We start from the raw sequence: 21,793 nt of genomic DNA, 5'->3' as shown, positions 1-21,793 counted from the left end.
AATATAGAAAAGCAAAATAAAAATTACATTTAACTATTCACATCCACAAATAGTTTCCTATCAAATTCATGGGACTTTTATTATATCATGGCGTGGGCGTGCATTAAAAAGACCGCTGTTTGCTGCTGTATTAATTTTAATAATTTCAACAGCAGATATTTGAATGAGACTAAATTGTTATAAGTTGCCTATAATCATACAACACAAATCCAGTATAAAGAGGTCGGTGAATCCATCTTACGTTAAAGAGACGGAGAACGAAGCAAACCCATCAACACTTAACTTTGAAGCACTGTGTTGAGTCAAGCCATTCAGAGCAAACAAACAATTTCAACTTGTGAGGACAACTGTGATTGTGAAAATTGTTCTCTAACGATTTTCTTGCTTTAAGAGAACAATGTGATCTGCTTTACAGTGAACAAAGGCCTTTAAAACACAAATTGATCTGATGCAGTACAGAGTAAGATGTCCATTCATGTTTTGATTTTAGGGGCACATCCTCTGGAATCTGATGTCCAAGTGGCGCAAAATAAAAAATAAAATAAAAAGTCAGATTTAAAACTGTCAGGACTTGAAATGGTTAAAAAAAGGGGGGGGCACGTTTTAAGCGATACCACAGAGTATAATTTTGAAGGCAACAAGAAAATGTAATATTTAGAGAATTTGCATTTTGTTCCCCTTTTCAGTGTTTCTTCAAATCTTGGCTGGCGTCACATCAGTGAATGGCTATGAGTCCGACATCCAGGAGTTTCTGAATTTTCTTTGCAATGACTGGATTCTTTAAGTGGCTGAAGTGAAGAAACAGAAAGGGGAAAAAAAAAACAGTCATTATTTTTTTTTTAAGGAAACATTTAAAAAAGCAGATGCAGGAAAATAAACAGAAGTTGTGAAACTTACTCGCTGAGCGCCTGAGGGTCCTTCTGCATTTGCTCGAGGATCATGCGCATGGCGGGGTCGGACATAATTTGCTGTACCTCAGGATCGGCCATGGCTCTTTGCTTGACTTCCTCAGGACTGTCGTTCCTCATTGCCTGACTGACCATGCAGCGCTGTAAGCCTTCTGTGGCTTCCTGAGTGCCAAATGCAAAAGATTTAAACTCACTTGCACGACACATACCAATATGTTCGTCCCTAAATTGGACTAAAATACCTTTGAAGCAGAATCAAGCTCCAAAGCCTTCTGGTACACATCCATGGCTTTGGAAAAATCTTTCATTGCCTCCAAAGCAGCTGCTTTGCGTGTGTAGCCTTTAACTGTAGACATATTTCAAAAATTAGCACAAAAAAAGTCTTTGCAGGTATCGTGCTTAAATAATTTGATGGTGTCTAACTCACTGAATGTGGGCTCAAGTTTGATGCACTCTTCACAATCCTGATCAACGAGAAAACAAAAAAAAAATGCTTAAATGGTTATATACATTTCAAATGTGAGGGTTCAGATCAGATCTAAAAAAAATGGTGGTGTTCGGACCTTTAGGGCAAGTTGAAACTCCAACAGTTTAGTGTAGCAGGCAGCTCGGTTACTGAAGAGCTTCGCATCAATCGGGTTTCTTTTGATGGCCTCAGTGTAATGTTTCATGGCCAGTGGATAGTCGCCTACAAGGAACACAAGATAACTTTACCGTCTCAGGAATTGTTTCAAAAATAAAACAAAACTAGCAATGTAGTTGTGCAAACCCTTCTGGAAGGCTTCATTTCCCTTGTTCTTCTCCTCCAGAGCTAAATCAGGATTAATGTAGGCTTGTTTCTCCAAATCTTTCAGGATCTTCTCGGCCTGCAGAATCAGGTCAAAACATGAGTGGCTGGAATTTATTTTTTGATGCAGGACTCAGCAATCAACTTCATCTTAAGCTTTAGCATTATGTCGACAAATATTAAACGTTTTAAATTTCCGAGGAATGGGAGGGAACACAACTCTATAAATAAAAGATGAGGGCGTGAATTGCACCTGTTGACACTTTTTCAAGACATCAGGGGTGCGATGCTCTGTTAAACTCTTGTTGAAATACTGAACCGCTTCTTTGTACTTTTCCTGCTTGAAGTATGAGTTGCCGATCCTGGCCAGTGCCCTTCAAAAACAGAAGAACGAGACTGATATGAGCACGTACTATTTCCAAAGATCATTCTTTGTGAGAGTCGAACTCTCTTCAGCGAAGGCATCTTAAACGGAGCTGAAAAACCGAGAGGAGTTCAACTACTTAAAGGATAAGCCAAGACTAGTCAAACTTAACTTTGATATTAAAGGGGAAGTCAAGCCCCAAAATTGTTTGCAGTAAAATGTTCCATGCACCTTCACTCGTCAAAATAGGACATTCTGATTAATATTGCATTTGTGGAATAAGATTGACGCAGCAAAATCCACCCGTTTTTAGCCATCTCAGGGGGCGGCCATTTTGTCATTTCTGTTGACTTAAAATGTCATCACCGTTGCTCAGGTAATGACCAATCACGGCTCACCTGTTTTGTGAAGCTGAGAAATGATTGGTAGTTAGCTGAGCAACGGTGATGTTATTTTTGGTCAACGGAGGTGACAAAATGGCCGCCCCCTGAGATGGCTAAAAACGGGTGGATTTTGCTGCTCAACTTATATTACCACAAACGCAATTTTAATCACAATGTCATGTTTTTGACTAGCCTGTGTTCTTGTAAATATTTTGGGGTTAAACATTTTATGGTAAGATGTATTTCTGTAGTCAATCAATCGTTCCCAGCACAAATTATCCCATCCAAATTTTATGTACATTTCAAAATTGCTGAAGACAGTTTCGGATTCAAGAGTTTGTGTAAATTGCTTCACAATCGACAACAACAAAAAAAAAAAAAAAACTGAGCTCACTTGGCAATTTGTCTGTAGTCTTCACGGTTCTCTCTGCCGACATCAATAGCCTTCTCACAGAGCTTCCTACAGTTCTCAAAATCCCCTTGCTCGAAGTAAACGGCTAGAAGGGATCATGAAAAGAACATTTCAAGCGTGAATGCACATGTGAAATGTCACTTCTATATTAACAGTTTCTAGCAAACCATTTCACAACATCTGCCCAAAGCAGATTTGCGTTGTGAAATTTACAATACTTCAAAAGAACATACCAGCTTGATTTGAAATATAAGTCATGTTGGTTGGATCATGCTTGATCGCTTCTTCATAATGCTTAAGCGCTGTATCAAAGTCCTTGTTCTTATAAGCAGCATTCCCAAGTTCCTTTTCTTTCAAGGCCTATTAAACATGCAAAGAAGAGAATGAACGCTTCAAATGACAAACTCATCAGTGACGACCCCGTGGAAAGAACCTGATTGGCTGACGCACATTTCTCTTGTTCTCAGGAAGGTCTTCGTTTGTGGAAGGGGGAGGCTGCGTCTCTTTAGGTTTGGTCGATGTAGTGGTTGGTGGAGGAGGGGGAGCGGGCTCGTCCTCTTCATCCATTCCGGACAAGTTCAGTCCCAACAGCACAGAGAGTGTGGTCATCACTCTTTTATCTTGTAGCTTCCTACAAACCAAAATGTAAACCACATCATTTGATAGCATCGGTAATAAGTTCATCTTTGCTTTTATTTTATTTTCATGTCAATGTTAGCCAAACGTCTTGTATAATCCTCTTAAGGTGTTTTACACGTACATGGTCACTACGGTAACGCAAAAGACACCACAGAACAAACATCGAGTGCATAAAAATATATAACTCTGCATATTCTAACTGCTCTGGAAAGAAAAGTGCTATTGAACATTCCTACACAAACTAAAAGCACATACGTGCCAAGCGCAGAGGGGTTGTTTCTGAGTTGCTCCAGGAGCTCTTTGTAGCTCGGATCTGCCAAGAGCTCACGGGTTCGAGGATCATTCTCCAGCTTTTGATACATGTTAGGCATGGCGAAAGGATTCATCATTGATTTCTCTGAAATACAAAAACAAATCAAGATCAGCAGGGTCTTGTGAGTCTTGAAATATAGCCGCTGCAGCTTTTAATCGCTTGTACTTTGTAGGCCCCATGAATTATTGATTAATCTGGCGATCATTTTGTTGCTTGATCAATGAATTGTATGTTTTAATTTGCAGCCCTTAATTCAAAAAATAATTTCAAATGCACAAACCAATATGAATTTAGATCCAGTCGCTGTTTTGGTCGATAACATGCCAGAAAATCAGCAAATATTTTGCAAGTGTAAGCCTGTGCACCTCGAGTCTTATCATTCAGCATCCTTACATAAAATCACGTGTGCTATACAAAGATCTACCTGCTAGGCGGGCCTCAATGTTCTGTAAACCCTCCTTCAGCTGCTGATTGTTTGGCTCATGCCGGATGCCCTCTTGGTACGTCGCTTTTGCATGCTCCAGCCGTCCAAGAAATTCCTGTGCCGCAGCTTTACGGGAGTAACCCTTGTTGATAAAAATGGAGATTGTTCACCAATTTAGATTACTGCAGGGAATTGACTGTCAAAAGGATTACTGATAAATACAAGCCACCTCACCTTGCCCCAGTCTGGCTTTATCTTGATGGTTTCACAGGCATCCTCGAGAGCCTTTTGATAATTGGCTTTTTTGGCATAAGCAGCTGAGCGGTTGCTGAACAGGACATGGTTTTTGGGGTCGAGTGTCACGGCTTCAGTGTAGCAGCGTATCGCCTCATCAATATTTCCTGCACTCAGTGCTTTGTTGCCTTGGTCTTTCAATGCAGACACCTGTGATCCGAGAGGCGGTAAATATATGAAACAAACTGACAATAATAGACACCGTCGCTCATGTAGGTTGTTTTTTTTTTTAAATACATTTTATGGTTAAGAAAAACACGTGCTGACTTTCTCCGATATAGATCTGCTTTGGATAATATACTTGAACAGCTGCCAAAGGCAAGCGAAAGGAAACCGGCATCTGTTCATGTCAGACAGGTGCAACACAAGTGACAGAACAGATCTTTTATTTTACGTGCAAGGTACTTAATTATATTAACATATGGCATTACACTCGCTGTGTGCAACTACTACGAATAAATTCACAAACCACATGTTGCTGCAATCCGCCCTTAAGCACTATGAAGAGGGTCACTTTAAATGCTTTCAGAAAACAGACAAAAAAAATGATTGCTTATTGATGTGAATAGCATGCAACATATAGAATTGTATGTCTTGTAGTATAAAACAGCAGTCACCAACATTTTTTAAACTGGGAGCTACTTATTGGGTACATAGTACATTTCCAAAGTAACATGCTTGCTCAAATTACTTTTACTTAAATTGTTAATTAATAATGATAAATGTTTACATTTTCAAAAAATCACTTAGGAAATATCCTTAAGAAACCACAATGTCCCGTCACTGGCGAGTTATTTTGAGACCAGGGATGCCATTTTAGTGACCCCGGCAGATATGAACGCTGCAGATGTTTTTTTGTTTTGTTTTTTTAACAGGAATAACAAAGCCGTTGCATAAATGTCCTTAAAGGTACATGTTCCTGCTGACTGTCTCTCTCATAATTTAATTTCAAAGACTGCTCCTCTACGTCTGTGACGGGGCAAACCGCCTTGATAGGATACAAAATAAAATGAACTCGCCACACGATGCAAGGAAAGGCAAGCGATGGCTCACATCAGCATCCAAACGAACTCGGATACTCTCAAATACAACCACTGTGCCCTCTTCAGGCGAGTAAAGTGGACCACACTTTTTTTTTTTGCATGCAATGCATGCAATGCTCAGTGCGTTTAGCAACCTTGCGGGCTTCTGGTGAGAGTTTGCTAGTCCTCACTCCTGTGTAACTTTTGTAAAACACTCCTAGATAAAATCGAGTAGTAATACATGTGTTCGTTGTTAACTGTAAACGCCGGGAGCTAAAAGAAAAACAGTGCAGTCATGACACCAGCCTCCTGTGCATCTAGAAAGATCTTCCGGACTGAGCACAGGCGGTTGAATAAAGCAACCGAAATACTTTTGCAGCACGTGTATAAGAATGGAGGCTTCATTACAAGCCAGACTTTACATAAAACATATTAACAAAACGGAATTGATGTGTCATTTAATGCAGTTACCCAATCTTTACAATTATCGCGCTCAGGGTAGCTGATGTGTGCTAATTATTGACTAACGGTGTGCATAAGCCTGCAGTGACATATTTATTCAAATTTGAATGGGAGATCGGCAGGTAAACTCTCCTGTATAGCGTTATCAAACAGCAACGGTGACGCTAAATCGCAGCTCATCTGCTTGACGTATTTGCTTGACTTTGACATCGCACCGAGAAGACAATGATGATTTACATTATTTGTGCCCTCACAGCAACCAAGAAAACTGTCCCGCTTATATTGGCAAATTAAAAAAAAAAAACATCGATCCGAAAGGTTGGCACGAAATGAAGCATTAAATCACAGAGCCAAGCAGCTACGGCGTGTTACTAGCTGATAGCTAACCTCACAAGCCACGGACAATCAAGCTAACTTAGCTGACCGATGACAATGTTTCGGTACATACGCGTATCGAGGCTACTTTCAAATAATTGAAAGTTGAAGTGAATCATGAGTAAAACGACGGAAACGTATACATGTAGGGGGGAGAAAAGATTTGTAGAACACTCACTTTCTCCATGTTGTAAGCATGAGGTTCCTTCCAGAAACTACTGCGTGCACTAGCGCCGCCCCCTCAACAACGTGCAGGTTGCCAGTTGTTGACTGTCGAAATCCGCATTTGCAATAAATAGCATCCCTGGAAACTTCCCGAAGATATTGGAAACGCATAGCTACGCTGAAAAAGTCGAGAAACATTTTCTTGTCAAACCAAGATACACGTGTCTGAATTAAGTAGATTTTTGCACGTTAAGAGTACCCATTTTCACAAACCCGCATTACTCATTGATAAAAAAAATACAATAATTAGATATAAATAGGGTTTGATGTTAATAAAGCTGAAAATAATTGCACTGTAGTATATTTTACACGTATCTCTGACAAGCAGTTTAATGTTGCTTATGGAATATCGGATTTTCTTTATAGACACTGAAGGTACCAAATTCTGTACAAACTATAGTCGCTGCTGCGCTGCATTTGGCGCGATTTGATTTACGGGGTGGTCAACTGTAAGTCATTTTGCCAAAAATAATTATATGAAACGTTTAAAAATACAATACGCATTGTTTATTTTTCCAAGTATATTTGAATTTACAAGTGTTTCTTGTACTTTAACTATCAACAGCCGTTGACTCTTTTTTTCACTATAATAACGACTGAAAGCCGAATGCTAGACACAGCTAACTAGCATAGTCAGCTACCAGAAATTCGCCATGAACATTTTTTTTAATTTTATTATTCGGTCTGCCAAATTAATTGAATAAATTTCAGGGAATTTCCAGCTAATATCTTTGAACAGCCAGGATGAAAAGGAATGACCACCTGTCAAGCAGACCAACGGCAGGTTTGAAAGAATATATTTATGACCCTTGACTTGAGAAATGTTGTCAATCACAGCACACATACAGTACAATCCTATACAACTTTATTTATATAGCGCATTACACAACAGCAACAACAATTTACACTCACTTTCACTCCTGTGGGCAAGATGTGCTCTTCAACAAATCTAACTTAAATGTTTTTGGACAGGGAGAACATGAAATATCCACTTAGGAATACCAAGATTCGAATGCCTGACCACATAATACATGTGTATAAATATGTGTGTTACAAATAACAAAATGTGGACAGACATATTTTCAGACATGGGCATTTGTCTGTTAGAGGAATGGCCTAAATCTTAGAGGGATTTTAGTCATTGTTTGCACTACCTAATATTGTGATCATTATTAATACATATATTTGCCAGATTGAAAGAGTACCATTAGTAAAAAAATGTTGTCCCTGCTTTCTCCATCAGGCTGCCTCCCTGTGCCGCTATTCAATCAGAAGAAAAGAAATCGAATTCCTTTGACGTCGACGCCTTCTGAAAATAACTTCTTTTCTCACACTGAGTTCATGCCAAGTACCAACTCACCTGCCCCCCGTAGTGCATCAGGTGAAGTATTCATTCAGGCTCTGTTAAACTTTACTGCCGTAGTGTCAGAAAACCCATCGGGTAAAATGAATGTGCCATAAACTAGAGATAACCTTAAGAGCCTCCGAAAAACCCGGCAATGTTAGGGCATTAAACTGAATGTTACTTACCAATGTTAGACAAAGCCTGGCTGCTCAAAAGTAAAATTGACATTTAACTAAGTGTTTCTTGAGAATGACTTTCTCCCCAGGTACCTATGGGTTTTTCCAGCCCCAAGGTTCCCCTTACGATGCTCATCCAAGTCACCAGTGGAACAAACAAGACATGGCACAATCTACCCAGCCTCAACAACATAGCAGATATCAACCAGCACCACCAAGCAGAACTTACACACCTTTACCACATCCGTACAAAACTGGAACAACAAAGTGGGTTTTCTCTGTAGCCATTATCGTTGTAGTTACTGAAACAACAATTTGAAATGGGAGTCTTGAAAATAGTATCACCACAATCCTTATATCTAACATTAACATTGGGATCAGTTGTTGAAAATTAGCATGTGGCTATGACTCCTTCTCAGCTCAAGGATGGGAACACCCAGCAACCTTGAGAGACAACAGGCTTCCAGCTCAATTTTCACCTCCAGACAGAACTTGTATCAACCATCTTGCAGCAGTCAGAGTGCCTCAAGCAAGCAGACACCTCATACCGGGTTCTCTCAGATGGGCCAACAACCACCTTATAGGCCGGCCAATCCTGCTCACTTCAGATCTCAGCCACTATCCGTTGGACCATCCAGTGAGCCGGCTGCTCAGACACAAAACAAATGGAATTTTACAAGGAGTGGATCACAGAAGCCCACATCTGTAGGGAAAAGGAGTGCAAATAAACCTCAGACCCCACAAGAAACTCAAACGGTATTACGCACATAACATGCACTACGCTAACATGATTAAAAAGTCAATGCATGCGTTGTATATCCTGCACTATTTTCCTTTTTTTTTTTAAGCAGAAAATTGTTCCCAAAAAAACACCGTTTGACAACTCACTCAGAATTCTGACGGCAGTCATTAACGGCATGAAACACTGGAGTCAGTATAAAGACAAAGTCATGTATTTCTTTGAGATATTTGGTGAGTTCACTGTTGCATCTCCTCTCAACTCATAACCTTGTCAACATTCCATCATCTGTGCTCCCCCTCAGCTACTCTTGACTCCGCTGTCACACTTGGTCGCCATGGAGCCAAAAACTTCCTGTTGCGAGATGGCAAGGACGTTGTCCAGTGTCTGTTCTATGAAAACGTAAGTTGGGAAAATGCATCACATAGCACTGACTGCTTCATTGTCGGTGTCTGACCCCACAAATTGGGTAGTTTTGTACCATAATTTTCACTCATTTGCTCCTTGTTCCGCACAATGATCGGAAATTCTCAATTCATTGACCATGCAGGTCGATTTTATTTTAGAGCTTGTTCTTAACGGGCTCATTTCCGCAGGAGCAAGAGCTGCCTCGTCTTATCCGTGGTCAAGTTCACCGCTGTGTCGGTAACTATGACCGCAGCAGAGATGTCCTGGTGTGCGTGTCAGTTCGAGCAGCCAAGCCCTCAGAGGTCAGAAATGCTCAGGAGGCCACCAAAGCCTGCGACACTCACATGCGCAAACTTGTCAGATTACTTCCTGAAGTCTGACAGCTGAAAGTGAAATTGTTTGTCTAAAAGGAGCGGCTCGAGCGAGTAGCAGTATTTTCAAACGCAAGTTGTTTTACAGTCATATCGACACCATTTGAAGAGTTTCATTCATCTTAGTTCGGTAGTATGAAAACAAGAACATTTACGCAGCTGAGTTCCCTTGCGTGTTTCGATTATATTACTGTATCTGTTTTTTCAAATGATTAAAAGGAAACCTTTTACTGGAAACCAAATGAAATCATTGAGTATTTTTATTACAAAGAAAAGCACAGACCAGCAATCCATGTTAACAGATGAACGCAAACACAATGAGGTCATCTCTTGAAATACAATTTCCAAAACAGGCAGTTAAAGACTGACAACATAGCAAGTACTGTACAATCATTTTATTTACAGCCACAATGACAAAAAAAGTCTAATCTAACGAAACAAATTCACCAGTGCTGAGACTTTACACGCATTTTTTTTTTTTTTAAACAAAAAATAAAGCAGACCCGACCTGTGCCAGTCAGTTCTTCTTCACAACCTCTTTTTTTCAGTATGGCATCCTTATAATGAGCATTTTTTTGAGATCGTAAATGGCATTACTGAGACCCAAATCTAAACGCATCCACATTTAATACAAATACTCTATGAACACACAATGCAAAAAGAAAATTTAGCTTGATGATTTGGCAGTGTGCGGAGACAAGCGCTACTGACGTAGCAGTTTTATAGCATGGAAGCAATTTTACCATATTTTAAAAGGACAAGTAGGGCCATGAAAGAGCGTACACCCCCCACCCTCGCTTATGGATACAAGGGATTCTAAAAAATTCCTTTTTAGCCTCTGATTTCATAGTCGTAACATACTGCATCATAAGTAAAAGAAGAAGGAAAAAAAACCCAACTTACTCCAGGACTCATTTTCTTTTTGCAGTAAAAATAATGCAATGGCGGCGACGACAACCTGATAATGGTATTGAACTCTTGTCTTTGTAATATTCAAAAAGGCACAAGTTGGTCACATCACATTAGAATCCACAGCAGTTATTTCACGATTACAAAGTCGGTCCTCTCATGCTTTTGTTTTGACAAACTCCCGGAGGCTCCCTGCCCTTTGATCATGTTTGTTTGTTTCATCCTGAATTAAGTTGTGTTTGCTGTTAGACAATAGGCAATTGCGTACATTTAACAAGCACGTCACATACACAAATAATTCAGGGAAAAGATTGACATTTTGGACAACACTGCCACTGTCATAACGTCTTTTAAAGAAGACACCAAAATCTGAGTGTTGACGCTCCCTTTTTTTTTTTTTTACACGATAGTAACAAAAAGTAGCATCTCGGAGAAAGCTCCACTTGATCCTTTAGTAGGCCAGAGTTCCCTTTTAGTGACTTTCAGAACTTTAACCAAAATTGTGTTTAGTTCATATGTACAATTCTCCTCCCGGATAAATGTCAGTTAGTTTAAAAAAAAAATAAAAAGCCTGTTCTTGTATAATATCCCCAGAACCATGTTGAATAATTAATTGCTTGTGTGGAAAAACAAATCCACATCACATGTTTGCAGTTCCTTTGTGCACATAAATGTCCCCGTTTGTTTTAGAATAGTTCATGTTCACGTCACGTTCACTTGTTTCCCGCGAAAGAAGTGGCGGGGGAAGAAGAAGAAAAAAAAAAAAGAAAAATCACATACAAAAGGCTGCAATAAAGATCACATTAAATGTCCCTTCAACACTGGACAACATCTTCATAAAAATGGCGGAGTTAAACTCTTTACATGACAGTAAAACAATGTTTAATTTTTATCATTATTATTATTATTATTATTATTTAATTACAGGAAACTCAGGTCATAGGGAGACAATAAACAAAAGAGCCAAGTTTCTCAAACTGCATTTGTGAGCAGAATCTTTAAAAATGCAATTGTCTTCGAGTTAAAGTCAGCTCAGAGAAATCAGTAAAAAGAAGAAGGAAAAAACTATAAGAGAGCAGGCAAAGGGGTTGGAGACAGCTGCTCCTTGGGAGCATATTTGGCAAAAAAGGGCAAAAAGATGGTGAGCATCACTCCCACAATGGCCAACATGTACCCCCAACCGATTTGGCACTCGCCGGCGTTGTAGACGTTCGAGTTTCCACAAAAGGACCTGACCAGCGAAGAGTTGAGCCCAAAAGGGTAGACCAGCAGTCCTGCAGCCATGATGAACACTGCACAGAGGACACACAAAAGAATGCGTTCAATGATTTCATTATTGGGCATAATTAATAAAGTAGAAAGATTTTTGGTGGTTGGAAACAGGACATTTAAATATACACATTAACGTACTGTCAAAGCTTCTGAACGCTTGCAACACCTTTTTTTTTTTTTAATGGTTTCAACTTTGCGTCCTGTAAACCCTTAACATGTGCAGTGCACTTGACAGCCACGTGGGGGCAGTAGAGATTTTCTAATAAAGACTCATTGGAAACTTGAGTCGAATGTGTAAGAAATTCTCACCAGTTTGAGGGATTTAATAAACGATATTACATGATTACATGATGTGAAAATAAAGTAGAACCAATACAATGAAATGAAGGACAGTATTACGTGACTTATTTTTTCAAGGCTTTAAATTTAAAGATGCTCATCTGCTTTAATCCATGTTGTCTCTCACTTAATTCATTGTTCTTTTTTTTCTCAATAGGAAGACTCACTTGGATAGTTTCTCACTTGCCCTTCTCAAGCAGCCACAGAACAGTTAACTCGTACAAATTGAGTCATGTTTCACGGCCCAAAGCACCCAGCACTGTTATCGACTCTGCTTCCAGCTACCATTGCCCCCTTTCAGTCATTCTGAGCTCGAGCTGGCTTTCTGGTCAATGTCAGGTGCCTTTGCGGTTTTAGCTATTTCGAGGTGCTGGTGCACTGGTAAATCTTGGGCTTGCAGTGTGAAATGTAAGCATCTTCTTTCGGATGAGACATCTGTTGCTGGAATTGAAGGGAGAGATGCTCACTGGAAAACAATTCCAAGATAGGGCCCGAGTGGAATAGCAGTTTGTGTTTGAAATCAAATTTAGGATCTGAGAAGTGAATGCCAGGAGAGGAGAGCCAAGCGATCGCTGATGTTTCCATTGCACTCTTTGGGATCGTCCTGAGTGTAAATTCACAACGGTGGATATGAGGGAAAGAAAAAAAAAAGATGTAAAAGGCCAATTGCTTGACAGTTTGCATAGAGCTCCCGGAATGTTTCAGTGAGCTTTCTCTGCAGGAATCCAACAATCAGAATGAAGTCGTTTTCGATTACTCGAGTAATCAATGGGATAATCGATTCCAAGAAGATCTGTTTTTGTCTCAGAACTCAGTTTTCACTGTTTAAACAAGTACAATAAGATTTTGGGATTATATTATTTGCTGGAAACAAGGAAATCATTTTTAAAAAAAATGCTTTTTCATGACCTGCTGGTTTAAATCAAAAAGGAATGGACAGTGTGATGAAAGAGGCTGACATGATGTGATGTGATGTGACACAGAGAGACTGAAGTTTTCATTGCTTGTGCAAGGATGTGCAACCGCTTTGCACTGTATGTGAACTTCACAAGGCAGACCCAAATTCTTTGCCCTTTATACATCATGGTTATGCTTAAAAAAAAACAAAAAAACAGCCAACGGTCAAAAATTGTCCATAGCTTCAAATTGCGTCAGTGTCCAACTCGGGAATGGGAATAACAGTCGATGAATTGGCTCGTTGATAAAATGTTGCCAATTGTGTCTCTCAGCCATCAAAACCATCTCCCAAGAAACGAGGAATAAAAGTGGAGGTGTGGAGCGAATGTTGTCACCCTTAATCAGACTGATGAGAGAACATGATCCGATCATAAAAGATAACGAGAGTAACAGGAGATTTGTATTACTGCAATGCCGTCCTTCAAGACTCGGTTGAATTTATTCATTTATTTATAATCCTCATTACAATCCCTCAAGGGGAAACTCACTATAAATGTATTCATGTGAAATAGTTTGCTTTTCAAATGTACACTTTGGCAAAGCTCCAACATCCACCCTGTGACAGATGTCACTCCATCACATTGAGCACGCTAACACAGTCCATTCCCTTCAGTTCATCTGGAAATATGTTTGTATCCCAGAAACATCTGAATTTCAATCAAAAACACCTCGCCCCGCAATACAGTCAAGCCTTCAACGGAAATGAACAAAATTATCCTTGAATCTCTTTCTCGGTGGCAAAGCGAGAAATGGAAAGCTGTTGCGCAAGCTGGTCAAGCAGGTTCACGGCAGTGAGATGGAGATTGAATGAGTTTTGCGGAGCAGGGAGATGTGTGATAACCTGGCGACCATGCGTGACACTGATTCAATTTCATCACATACCTCTTACACAGTAACCGCTTCTTACAAAAAAAAAACTCAACACACCCAAATGATAGGATTGCTTATGTGTCACACACATGATTGAAGGCCTGCAGACCATCAATAGAAAAAAACAATGAATCCACTTCATGACCTTATTTTCTTTCATATCATGAATATGACTTTTGGATACTAAATGATCCTGGACTCGTATGATGAAACGGAGGGTGTTTGGATATCCAGTTCAGTTCCGTCTGACAAACAAATAGTGCGTCCCCATCATAAGAAAGACGGCTGTCTAGACAACTACGATGCAGTTGCTAACCTTGGATTGAAGGAGAACGATTCGCTGTTGGAACAATACCACGGCGTACAAATCTCAGCAAGCATCAGAAGAAAGACTGGCAGTTTAATTAACTAACATGCTGTCTTGAGTGTGCCCTTCAATAGATGACATACTTTCAAGTGCCTTATAATGAGTATAAAAGGAACTGCAATACAAAGACATAAAAAAAAAAAAAAACAAGACAGAGATGATATTTAGCAGCCAGGGAGTGAATGTGAAAAATAATAATAATAATAAAAAATAATAATAAAAAAATATTTTTCATTCTGTCTAAAATTGGGGGGGAAATGAAAATGTGCCTTTTTATTTTTTTTTTCAATCTAAAAATCAAATCTAAACAAAAAAATATCATTGAAAATTCCTACATTGAAAAAAAATGGTCCACTAGACTGAATTTGAGTGGCAGCGTTTGCATGACTCGAAAGTTTGCTAACTGTTAGTAAAAATGTTAGCTTGTTAGCTGCCGTAATCAGTCTGTATGTGTGTGTGTGGGGGGGGGAGGAACTGAAATATTGAGTCACTTATTTCTTTTAATTCCCAGCGGAAAGTGGAAATTCTTGACTTTAAATTGTCCATACTTTTCAGATCCAGAATGTCTTCCCAGCAGAAAACCACCTGCTGCTCCAATTCTCTTCAGACATTTTTTTTTTTGCCTTCCCTTCATCCTTTCCTCACCTATCATTAGCAACATTTGCATTCCGATTTGATGCTAAAACATTTTTTTTTTAATTCAAGAATTAGTCCTTGGGTTCCTTGATGTGTTAAAGACGACCATTAATTTGACAACATGGATTTTTTGTACACACAGCATTCGGAATGTATATATTCTGTATTTATTAGTATATGCAAAATATGGGCATCTTTAGAAGAATCATTGACGAGATTGGCGTCAAAGAACTATTTGTGCACATTTGCCACCCTGAAACACAATAACAAGGAACATGCCGGACATCGCTGAGACGAACTGCTCATTGCTTAATTACGAACCGGCGCCTCCAGCTGTACATTACATCTTCTGTTTTCCCTCTTCTTCATTTCACCTTGTTCTTCCCGTTATTGGATTCACAGCTAGCAGCTACAATAAATAACACAGGTGAGTTGCTCCCCGTCTTTACCACCGCGCTGATAATAACAACAACCCAGACGTGATCTCGCTGAGTCGATGTAAATTAGGTGCTGATTTACAGCAACAGCCTCGGGTAAGTAAGTGTAACGTGAGCCACATACACGAATGTACTAAATGGATAAAATGTGCCCGATAATGTGTTAATCAAGCTGTTAGGTTGTTTTTTTTTTTTATGGAAATGTTCAGGAATTAATGGGAATAAACTACATAGTTCCAACAGTGGGATTTGACTGGAAAAATATTATATTAAACATTTTTCTTTTCAATTATAAACCAACTTAAAAAAAAATAATACATTAATTAACTGGGAATATTTCCCAAATTCCTCAAGATCAACAATCCTGTACCACCAGCAGGATTAAATGTGCAACGTTCCTGACAACCTCAGCAACCCACATCAGACAAATTGTTTCCCACACACCGGTGAACTATTTTATGCTTTCACAATTTCAACAGTTTCGGGAAGGCTGCCAAAGGCAGGCTTTGAGGAGTTTGGGAAGAACTTCATTTCATCCATCCTTACTAGAACAGACTTTGCTCGGCATCGTGCATCGGTGACGTCTGACCATACAAATGTTCTTCTCCATGAATGGACAAAGACCCCAACCGACACTCTTCAAACTCATATTAGAAGTCGTTGAGGACTGTGTGGAATTTTTAACAAGAGTGGCTAAATGAAAAATATGAAACAATGCCATTTAGGCTGTAAACACAGTTGACAGGAGATGCGACGGTTTCACACTGACAGCATAACAAAGGACAGCACGTCTGTGACATGTTTTGGAAATTGGCATTTTCACGGGCCTCACACATGGTGTCATTCAATTTGTTCATCTATCCACGGGCGAATGGAGATGGAAAGGGATCGCTTATGTGCCTCGCCACACAGTGCACATATTTCTCTTTCATATCCAATATGACAACATGAAGCAGGAAGCATTGTTGTGCAGCAAGTAAGAAATACTGACTCAAAGAGTGAGCACACAAACGGTGAAGCAACTATGATAGACAGTAACTGATGATCCAACAGGTTCTGCATCTAAATGTCCGTCAGTTCTGCTCGCCTCTCTTTTCGCCCTCAATAATAGCTCAAGGTGAGGAACGGCAGCACGGAAGTTTTCGAGTTGTTAGGAGTTGCTCGGAGTTAATCTCCTCTGGTGATAAATCTCAAAGTGGTAATCTGGGACGTGGCGGAGCATGGGCGCAAACAGCAGGGAGTCCATCCTAATGTGACACGCTCTAGTCTGCACACAGCCATGATAATTAAGATCATTCAGCCTCTGGGAAATTAGGCTAATGACAATTGTACGAGTACCTTGCTGATCCACAACGGAAGAGTCAATGTGCTCAAGTGCACGCAGCTAACCCGTGTGTGTGTGTTTTCTTTGAACGTTTGAAAGAAACAGAGCCAAAAAAAAATGAGTTGCTAAGATTCATGCAAATGAACAAGTGGAAAGGGACACTTAGCATCCACCGTTAAGCCCAGAATCAATTATATCATGATGATACCACATGACCTTGAGCTTTGTACACACGGAGGGGGGGTGTGTGAGGAAGAGAAGACGACCAGGAAATAAAATACAGAGCGATAGGAGAGATTAGCGGGGCAATAAAAAGGCCTGTGCTATCTTTAGAATGAGCAGGTCTGCCCGTGGACTGGTCAATCGCAGCTCAATAATTGGTCTGTTTATCACAAGAGTCACTCCAGACGGCCGACTGGACTGTCAGCTCAACACACAACACAGTGGCGAGCAAATATTAGAAAATAAGTACACGTCATGTCTATTTGAATTTCAGACTAGAAATGCTGATTTGAGATAAGACAATTGACTGATTGCGAATGCGTAACTGGTTGAAGTGCAACTGAAACTAATTTGCTTTTGAAAACACTCACACGTGCTCCCAGCGGAATCTGAACTCGGCCTGCGATGGCGAATCTCCATCGTGGGAGCACTGTAGCGACGATGACGCATGAATCTCACACGCTGCAGCCGATCTATCAACTTAATTACTTCCATTTCCATATCCCGCATTTTTTTTTTACTGCAAATTAATTCAAAGCTCAGACAAATTGCTTGTCCTTGACTCGTTTATCCCTTATGAGGTAACCCAGAGCGCCCATGCGGTTTGCGTCAATGTGCAGCCTAACCAAACCTAATCTGCGGCTCAAGCGTCCCCTCCACCCCCTCATATATTGAATTAGCTTGGGAGACAGAGTACTTCACATGCATGGATTGCAAAATAAATAACAGCGCTTGAGAGAAAGTGGCACTTTCATTGAAGCCATCAATCAAGTGGGAGGAGCAATCAGTCCATGTTGTAACAATAAAATAAGCAGACAAACACGTTTTGTGTATGTTTGCGTGGATGTCAATGGCGGGCCACCGTGTTTGACATTGACTTTATCATGTCGACAGCCTTTGGCCCAGGGCTAAAAAAACAAACAAAAAAAAAAAGACAGGTTGAGTCACCATCTCGACCCCAACAAGGAATGTCTGTTGTGACCACTGGCACGACCTTCAGATTGCCATTCGAGTTTGAATCTGGGTACCGAAGGCGACGCCCACTACGCATGTTTCCGACTACACTCGCTTTGCGATGCTGTACACAGTCACCTGCAGATTTTTATTATTTCTTTTATTTATTTTTTTCAGTATCGCACAGGCACATTTTTAGATACACTTGCAAATACCTCAAAATAACCAATCCATGGCAGTGATACCTCCGAAGCAGAAATGTGGTTAAAAAATAGCTGCAAATGATAAAGCCACTAGCTCTGCCGAGAGAATTCTCCTCGGAGGTTCCTGACATGACAGGGAAACCTTTATGAAAGTTGCAAGTTGCTGTATGTGAGGTGGTGTGAGTCATTGGTGGGGTCGGGTGCGGTGGGGTGGGGGGGGGGCTGGTTGGAGCTGCAACCTAATGAATCCCTACAGGAGATGTAGAGGCCTGCTGGGCTTCTGTAATGAAGTTCTGGCCGGCCAACACTCTCTGACCCACTGGCATTAAGGAAAAATGGAAAAGCATTACTTTCAGCTTCCACATCCTCGGACCAGGAGCAGACAGGTGCACGCGTGCGTATCGGTAATCTCCTCGCTAGGCACACAATGTACAAAATACGAGTGTCCTGAATTTTATTTGGAGTCGTGACTTGTGTTGTGGAGTTCCACCAAAGTAAAGTGATTTTAATTACTTGCGTACAGACCATTTTTTTTTTCTGTTTACTACTTTGTTAAATTATTGAGGTATCAAAGCGATCTGTGTCTTTTACACGAAGATGAATCAAATTCATTAAAGGGTAAGTCAACCCCCCAAAAATTATTTGCCATAAAATATTCTATTCACCTTCTCTAGTATAAACATGTCATTCTGATTAATATTGCGTTTGTGGAATTTGAGTTAAGCAGCAAAATCCACCTGTTTTTAGCCATCTCAGTTGGCGGCCATTTTGTCACGTCTATCGACTGAATATGACATCACAGTTGCTCAGGGATCAGGTAATGACAAATTCTCAACAAAATTCTCAGCAACTGTGATGTCATTTTCAGTAGACAGCAGGGGACAAAATGGCCGCCCTCTGGACGAAAACAAGTGGATTTTGCTATTTAACCCATATTCGGCAAATGCAATATCAATCAGAATGCCATGTTTAGAACACATTCTTGCAAAGAAAATATTTGGGTTGACTTCCCCTTTAATAAAATAATTAAAGTTAATCTGATCAGTCCGCAAGAAGGAGCTCTCACTTTGAAAACGGTTGGCGATTCCTGCCGGCTCATTTCATCTGCAGATCAAGTTCATTACAAGAGAACGCGCACCACAGGGGTGTGACATGGATCAACTGGTAAGATAAAAACGAGCTTCCACAGGCCTTTTTGGTTTCAATCCAAATTCCAATCGTGCTGCACTAATATTGCTGGTTAATGTCTTTTAATCAGACTCGAGACAAAGTAACATGTTTCATCTTGCGCCGTCTTTCTAGTTTCCATACCACTAATTAGCGATGGGGTGAGCCAATCTCAGCAAGAGGCGGGCCCTATAAACAAACATACATATGGAAAATTTCAAGAGTGTGTGACGAAGACAGTGTACCTGCGGAAAAACAACGCAAGCATGTTTGACAACACGTCGACCAGCCCCCGCCGGCGGCCGTCTCGACTGTGTGGCAGACGTGCTAACCACGAGGTCACCCTGCCTGGCTCATGCGATATGCCAACTGTAAACTAAGGAGCCGCAAACAAATCTACCTCCATTTTTTCGGCGCAGACAAATAGCCTCCATCTCTCCTTCAGATCGATGGCGTGCTTTCAGACCTCTAAACGAAGGCTTAGGTGACCAAGACAAAAAGATGACCCGGGTGCGTAATAAAGACGACCACTGAGGCACAAGGGAGTTGAAGTGCTAATGTGGTGAAAACACTTCCTTGGTTACAGCAGACTTCATTACGATTGCGACGCAAACAGACGCGCACATGGAAAGGCTCATTTAAATAATTGCTGTCTTTCAGGGATGGAGATCTGAAAGTGGCATTGTATATAATAAAATCTAGGGCTGGGTTTAAAAAAAAAAATATATAAATAAATAAATAAATAATAAAAAATAAAATAAATAAATATATAAATATGAAATATTATATATATATATATATATATATATATATATATATATATATGATTGATTTAAATTGATTTTCCTTTTCATAGCCTGATATCGATTCCTAAAACCATATATCGCAACTTTTAATGACATCTTTTCCCCTTGATTCACTTCTTCACACTTTTGCTTATTTTATTTATTTATTTTTTTAAATGACCAAAAAAAAAAAAATCCGACTTTGGTTAGGTTTAGGTCTGGAGCTCTGATGAATATTGAAGGTGCACCCAACAACCCATCCCCGGAAATATTTCACGGCGTGTCCGCTCCCGGCAATGGATATGAATGTGTATATTGAAGGCAGGAATTTGTTTGTGCTCAAGTGGGCAAAATATCCAGCAGGGACCGTGAAAGAGTGATTCCTCGCTATTTGAGATGCAGGGCACTTTTTTTTACAAGAACGAGTGGGCATATATTGTCAAGTTATGAGTTGTCATGCTGATAGATTCCCATTCAAAAAGTCTCATTGCGATAATTAACAATAACAGTCACTCAACGCCTTTCACGCACAATGGCCCTGAAATTCATCTCAAATCGGCGCCGCTACCTGGTGCCTCACTCCAATCAGCTCATTGTTAACGATGAAAGCTGCTATGCTTTCGTCACTTAGCAACAGCAGAACATCCGCACTCAACAAAATCTTTTCGGTCTTAAACAGAAAGAAACATACACGGCGGAAGGGAGAACGCTGGGTGGTGCTCGACAGACTTTAACTTGAACGCATTCACTGCCATTGACGGGTATAGAAGCCAAAAATTGTGTTCCTTTTACCTGGGCTGGGATTAATGACCAGTGGTAAGATGACAAAAGCATCACATGGTGCCACTGGAGTCAAGTCTGTGCGGAATGAGCTGGCGATGTTCTAATTATCAAGAAGCCAGTTACAGAGGCTAATAATAACCAGCCAATGCACTTCAGATAAATGACATTGAAAATAAAAGGCCTCCGAGTGAAACGCTGACAAGTATTCACGGCGCCTCACTTCGCCTCAACATTATGGCACTGCAGGAGTACTGAATAGCATGTCATGAGAATAACCATGACAATTTAGTCACAAAATGTCTCGTTATCCATTAGCATGCGCTAAGAGCTGCCGCGAGACCGTCAAGTCTCTCCTCAGCCATCCTCGTCTGAGCTCACACAATACTGACTCATAAGAGCCTCTGCGAGGCGTCAACCGATCAAATGTCTCCTGCTGCAGCAATGTGACTCCAAATGGTCCGGCAAGCCCGCATTCGACTTCTTCCGAATTTGCGGGTCAACTACAATGCAACTGTCATGTATGCGTTCCCTCACTGTGTATCATAAGCGGACTCCTGCTCAAGCCAGATTTGACAAATGCGTCCAAAATATGACACACTTCACAGCAGCGCACCGGAATAAGTGTTGCCTCGATTTTGGGCCGCATCCAAAAGAAAGCCTGCAAGGCTGCCGGCATCATTGAAGGATACTGAGCAGTGACTGTCACCGATAATCGGCGGCATCAGGTTGAAGGCTGCCTCGCTCTTCGCCACCTTCTTGCTATCCCCTCAGCTCACCCGCCGCCGACAGGTTAAAGACTCTCCATCCGTTAATGTTGACGTTTCTATTGATGCGGCATTACGACGCCAGCTGTATTAGGGGATTCATTTATTGATCAATTTTGAAAATCACTGCAGGAGCAGAACCAGAGAGAGCGCTGCT

General features: G+C 40.5%; 3 protein-coding genes across 4 annotated transcripts in view; 1 reads left to right on the top strand and 2 right to left on the bottom strand.

The window, feature by feature from the left end:
* Positions 1 to 118: 118 nt before the first annotated feature.
* Positions 119 to 6,667, bottom strand: stip1 (stress-induced phosphoprotein 1). Its single transcript, XM_088280388.1, has 14 exons — positions 6,562 to 6,667; positions 4,465 to 4,674; positions 4,231 to 4,372; positions 3,749 to 3,890; positions 3,305 to 3,485; positions 3,088 to 3,214; positions 2,837 to 2,939; positions 1,949 to 2,069; positions 1,678 to 1,774; positions 1,472 to 1,596; positions 1,336 to 1,372; positions 1,151 to 1,254; positions 898 to 1,070; positions 119 to 788 (listed from the first exon to the last, which is right to left on the bottom strand). The coding sequence occupies exons 1-14, from the start codon at positions 6,568 to 6,570 to the stop codon at positions 716 to 718; spliced, it is 1,644 nt and encodes a 547-aa protein (XP_088136514.1). The 5' UTR covers positions 6,571 to 6,667; the 3' UTR covers positions 119 to 715.
* A 362-nt stretch (positions 6,668 to 7,029) lies between these two features.
* spata22 (spermatogenesis associated 22) lies at positions 7,030 to 9,656 on the top strand. Of its 2 annotated transcripts, XM_088280139.1 has the most exons (8): positions 7,030 to 7,057; positions 7,320 to 7,392; positions 7,852 to 7,989; positions 8,219 to 8,396; positions 8,549 to 8,885; positions 8,978 to 9,101; positions 9,173 to 9,270; positions 9,465 to 9,656. In XM_088280139.1, the coding sequence occupies exons 2-8, from the start codon at positions 7,353 to 7,355 to the stop codon at positions 9,654 to 9,656; spliced, it is 1,107 nt and encodes a 368-aa protein (XP_088136265.1). In that variant the 5' UTR covers positions 7,030 to 7,057; positions 7,320 to 7,352. The 2 variants fall into 2 exon arrangements, with proteins under 2 accessions (XP_088136265.1, XP_088136266.1); XM_088280140.1 differs by lacking the exon at positions 7,030 to 7,057 and having other exon boundaries at positions 7,353 to 7,407; positions 8,246 to 8,396.
* A 371-nt stretch (positions 9,657 to 10,027) lies between these two features.
* The window catches only part of lhfpl7 (LHFPL tetraspan subfamily member 7), a 45,902-nt gene continuing 34,136 nt past the window's right edge, over positions 10,028 to 21,793 (bottom strand). Inside the window, exon 3 of the mRNA XM_088280322.1 lies at positions 10,028 to 11,848. Coding sequence (XP_088136448.1) covers positions 11,622 to 11,848 — 227 coding nt within the window. The 3' untranslated portion in view covers positions 10,028 to 11,621. The remainder of the gene's footprint in view (positions 11,849 to 21,793) is intronic.

Source organism: Idiotropiscis lumnitzeri, chromosome 17 (assembly GCF_059441095.1).
Source record: "Idiotropiscis lumnitzeri isolate Australia: NSW breed Sydney's pygmy pipehorse chromosome 17, RoL_Ilum_1.0, whole genome shotgun sequence".
Lineage (NCBI taxonomy): Eukaryota > Metazoa > Chordata > Actinopteri > Syngnathiformes > Syngnathidae > Idiotropiscis > Idiotropiscis lumnitzeri.
The sequence above is the reverse complement of the archived record's forward strand: the minus strand, read 5'-3'. Positions and strand labels throughout refer to the sequence as shown.

Excerpts from the sequence above, each read along its gene's own strand:
- spata22 (XM_088280139.1), top strand. The coding sequence starts at position 7,353 with ATGAAAAGGAATGACCACCTGTCAAGCAGACCAACGGCAG. Across the intron at positions 7,990-8,218 it reads TGCCCCCCGTAGTGCATCAG|GTACCTATGGGTTTTTCCAG; the intron begins GTGAAGTATTCA and ends CTTTCTCCCCAG. Across the intron at positions 9,271-9,464 it reads AGTGTCTGTTCTATGAAAAC|GAGCAAGAGCTGCCTCGTCT; the intron begins GTAAGTTGGGAA and ends TCATTTCCGCAG.
- stip1 (XM_088280388.1), bottom strand. Across the intron at positions 3,891-4,230 it reads CATTGAGGCCCGCCTAGCAG|AGAAATCAATGATGAATCCT; the intron begins GTAGATCTTTGT and ends TTTGTATTTCAG. Across the intron at positions 3,486-3,748 it reads AACCCCTCTGCGCTTGGCAC|GAAGCTACAAGATAAAAGAG; the intron begins GTATGTGCTTTT and ends TTTGGTTTGTAG.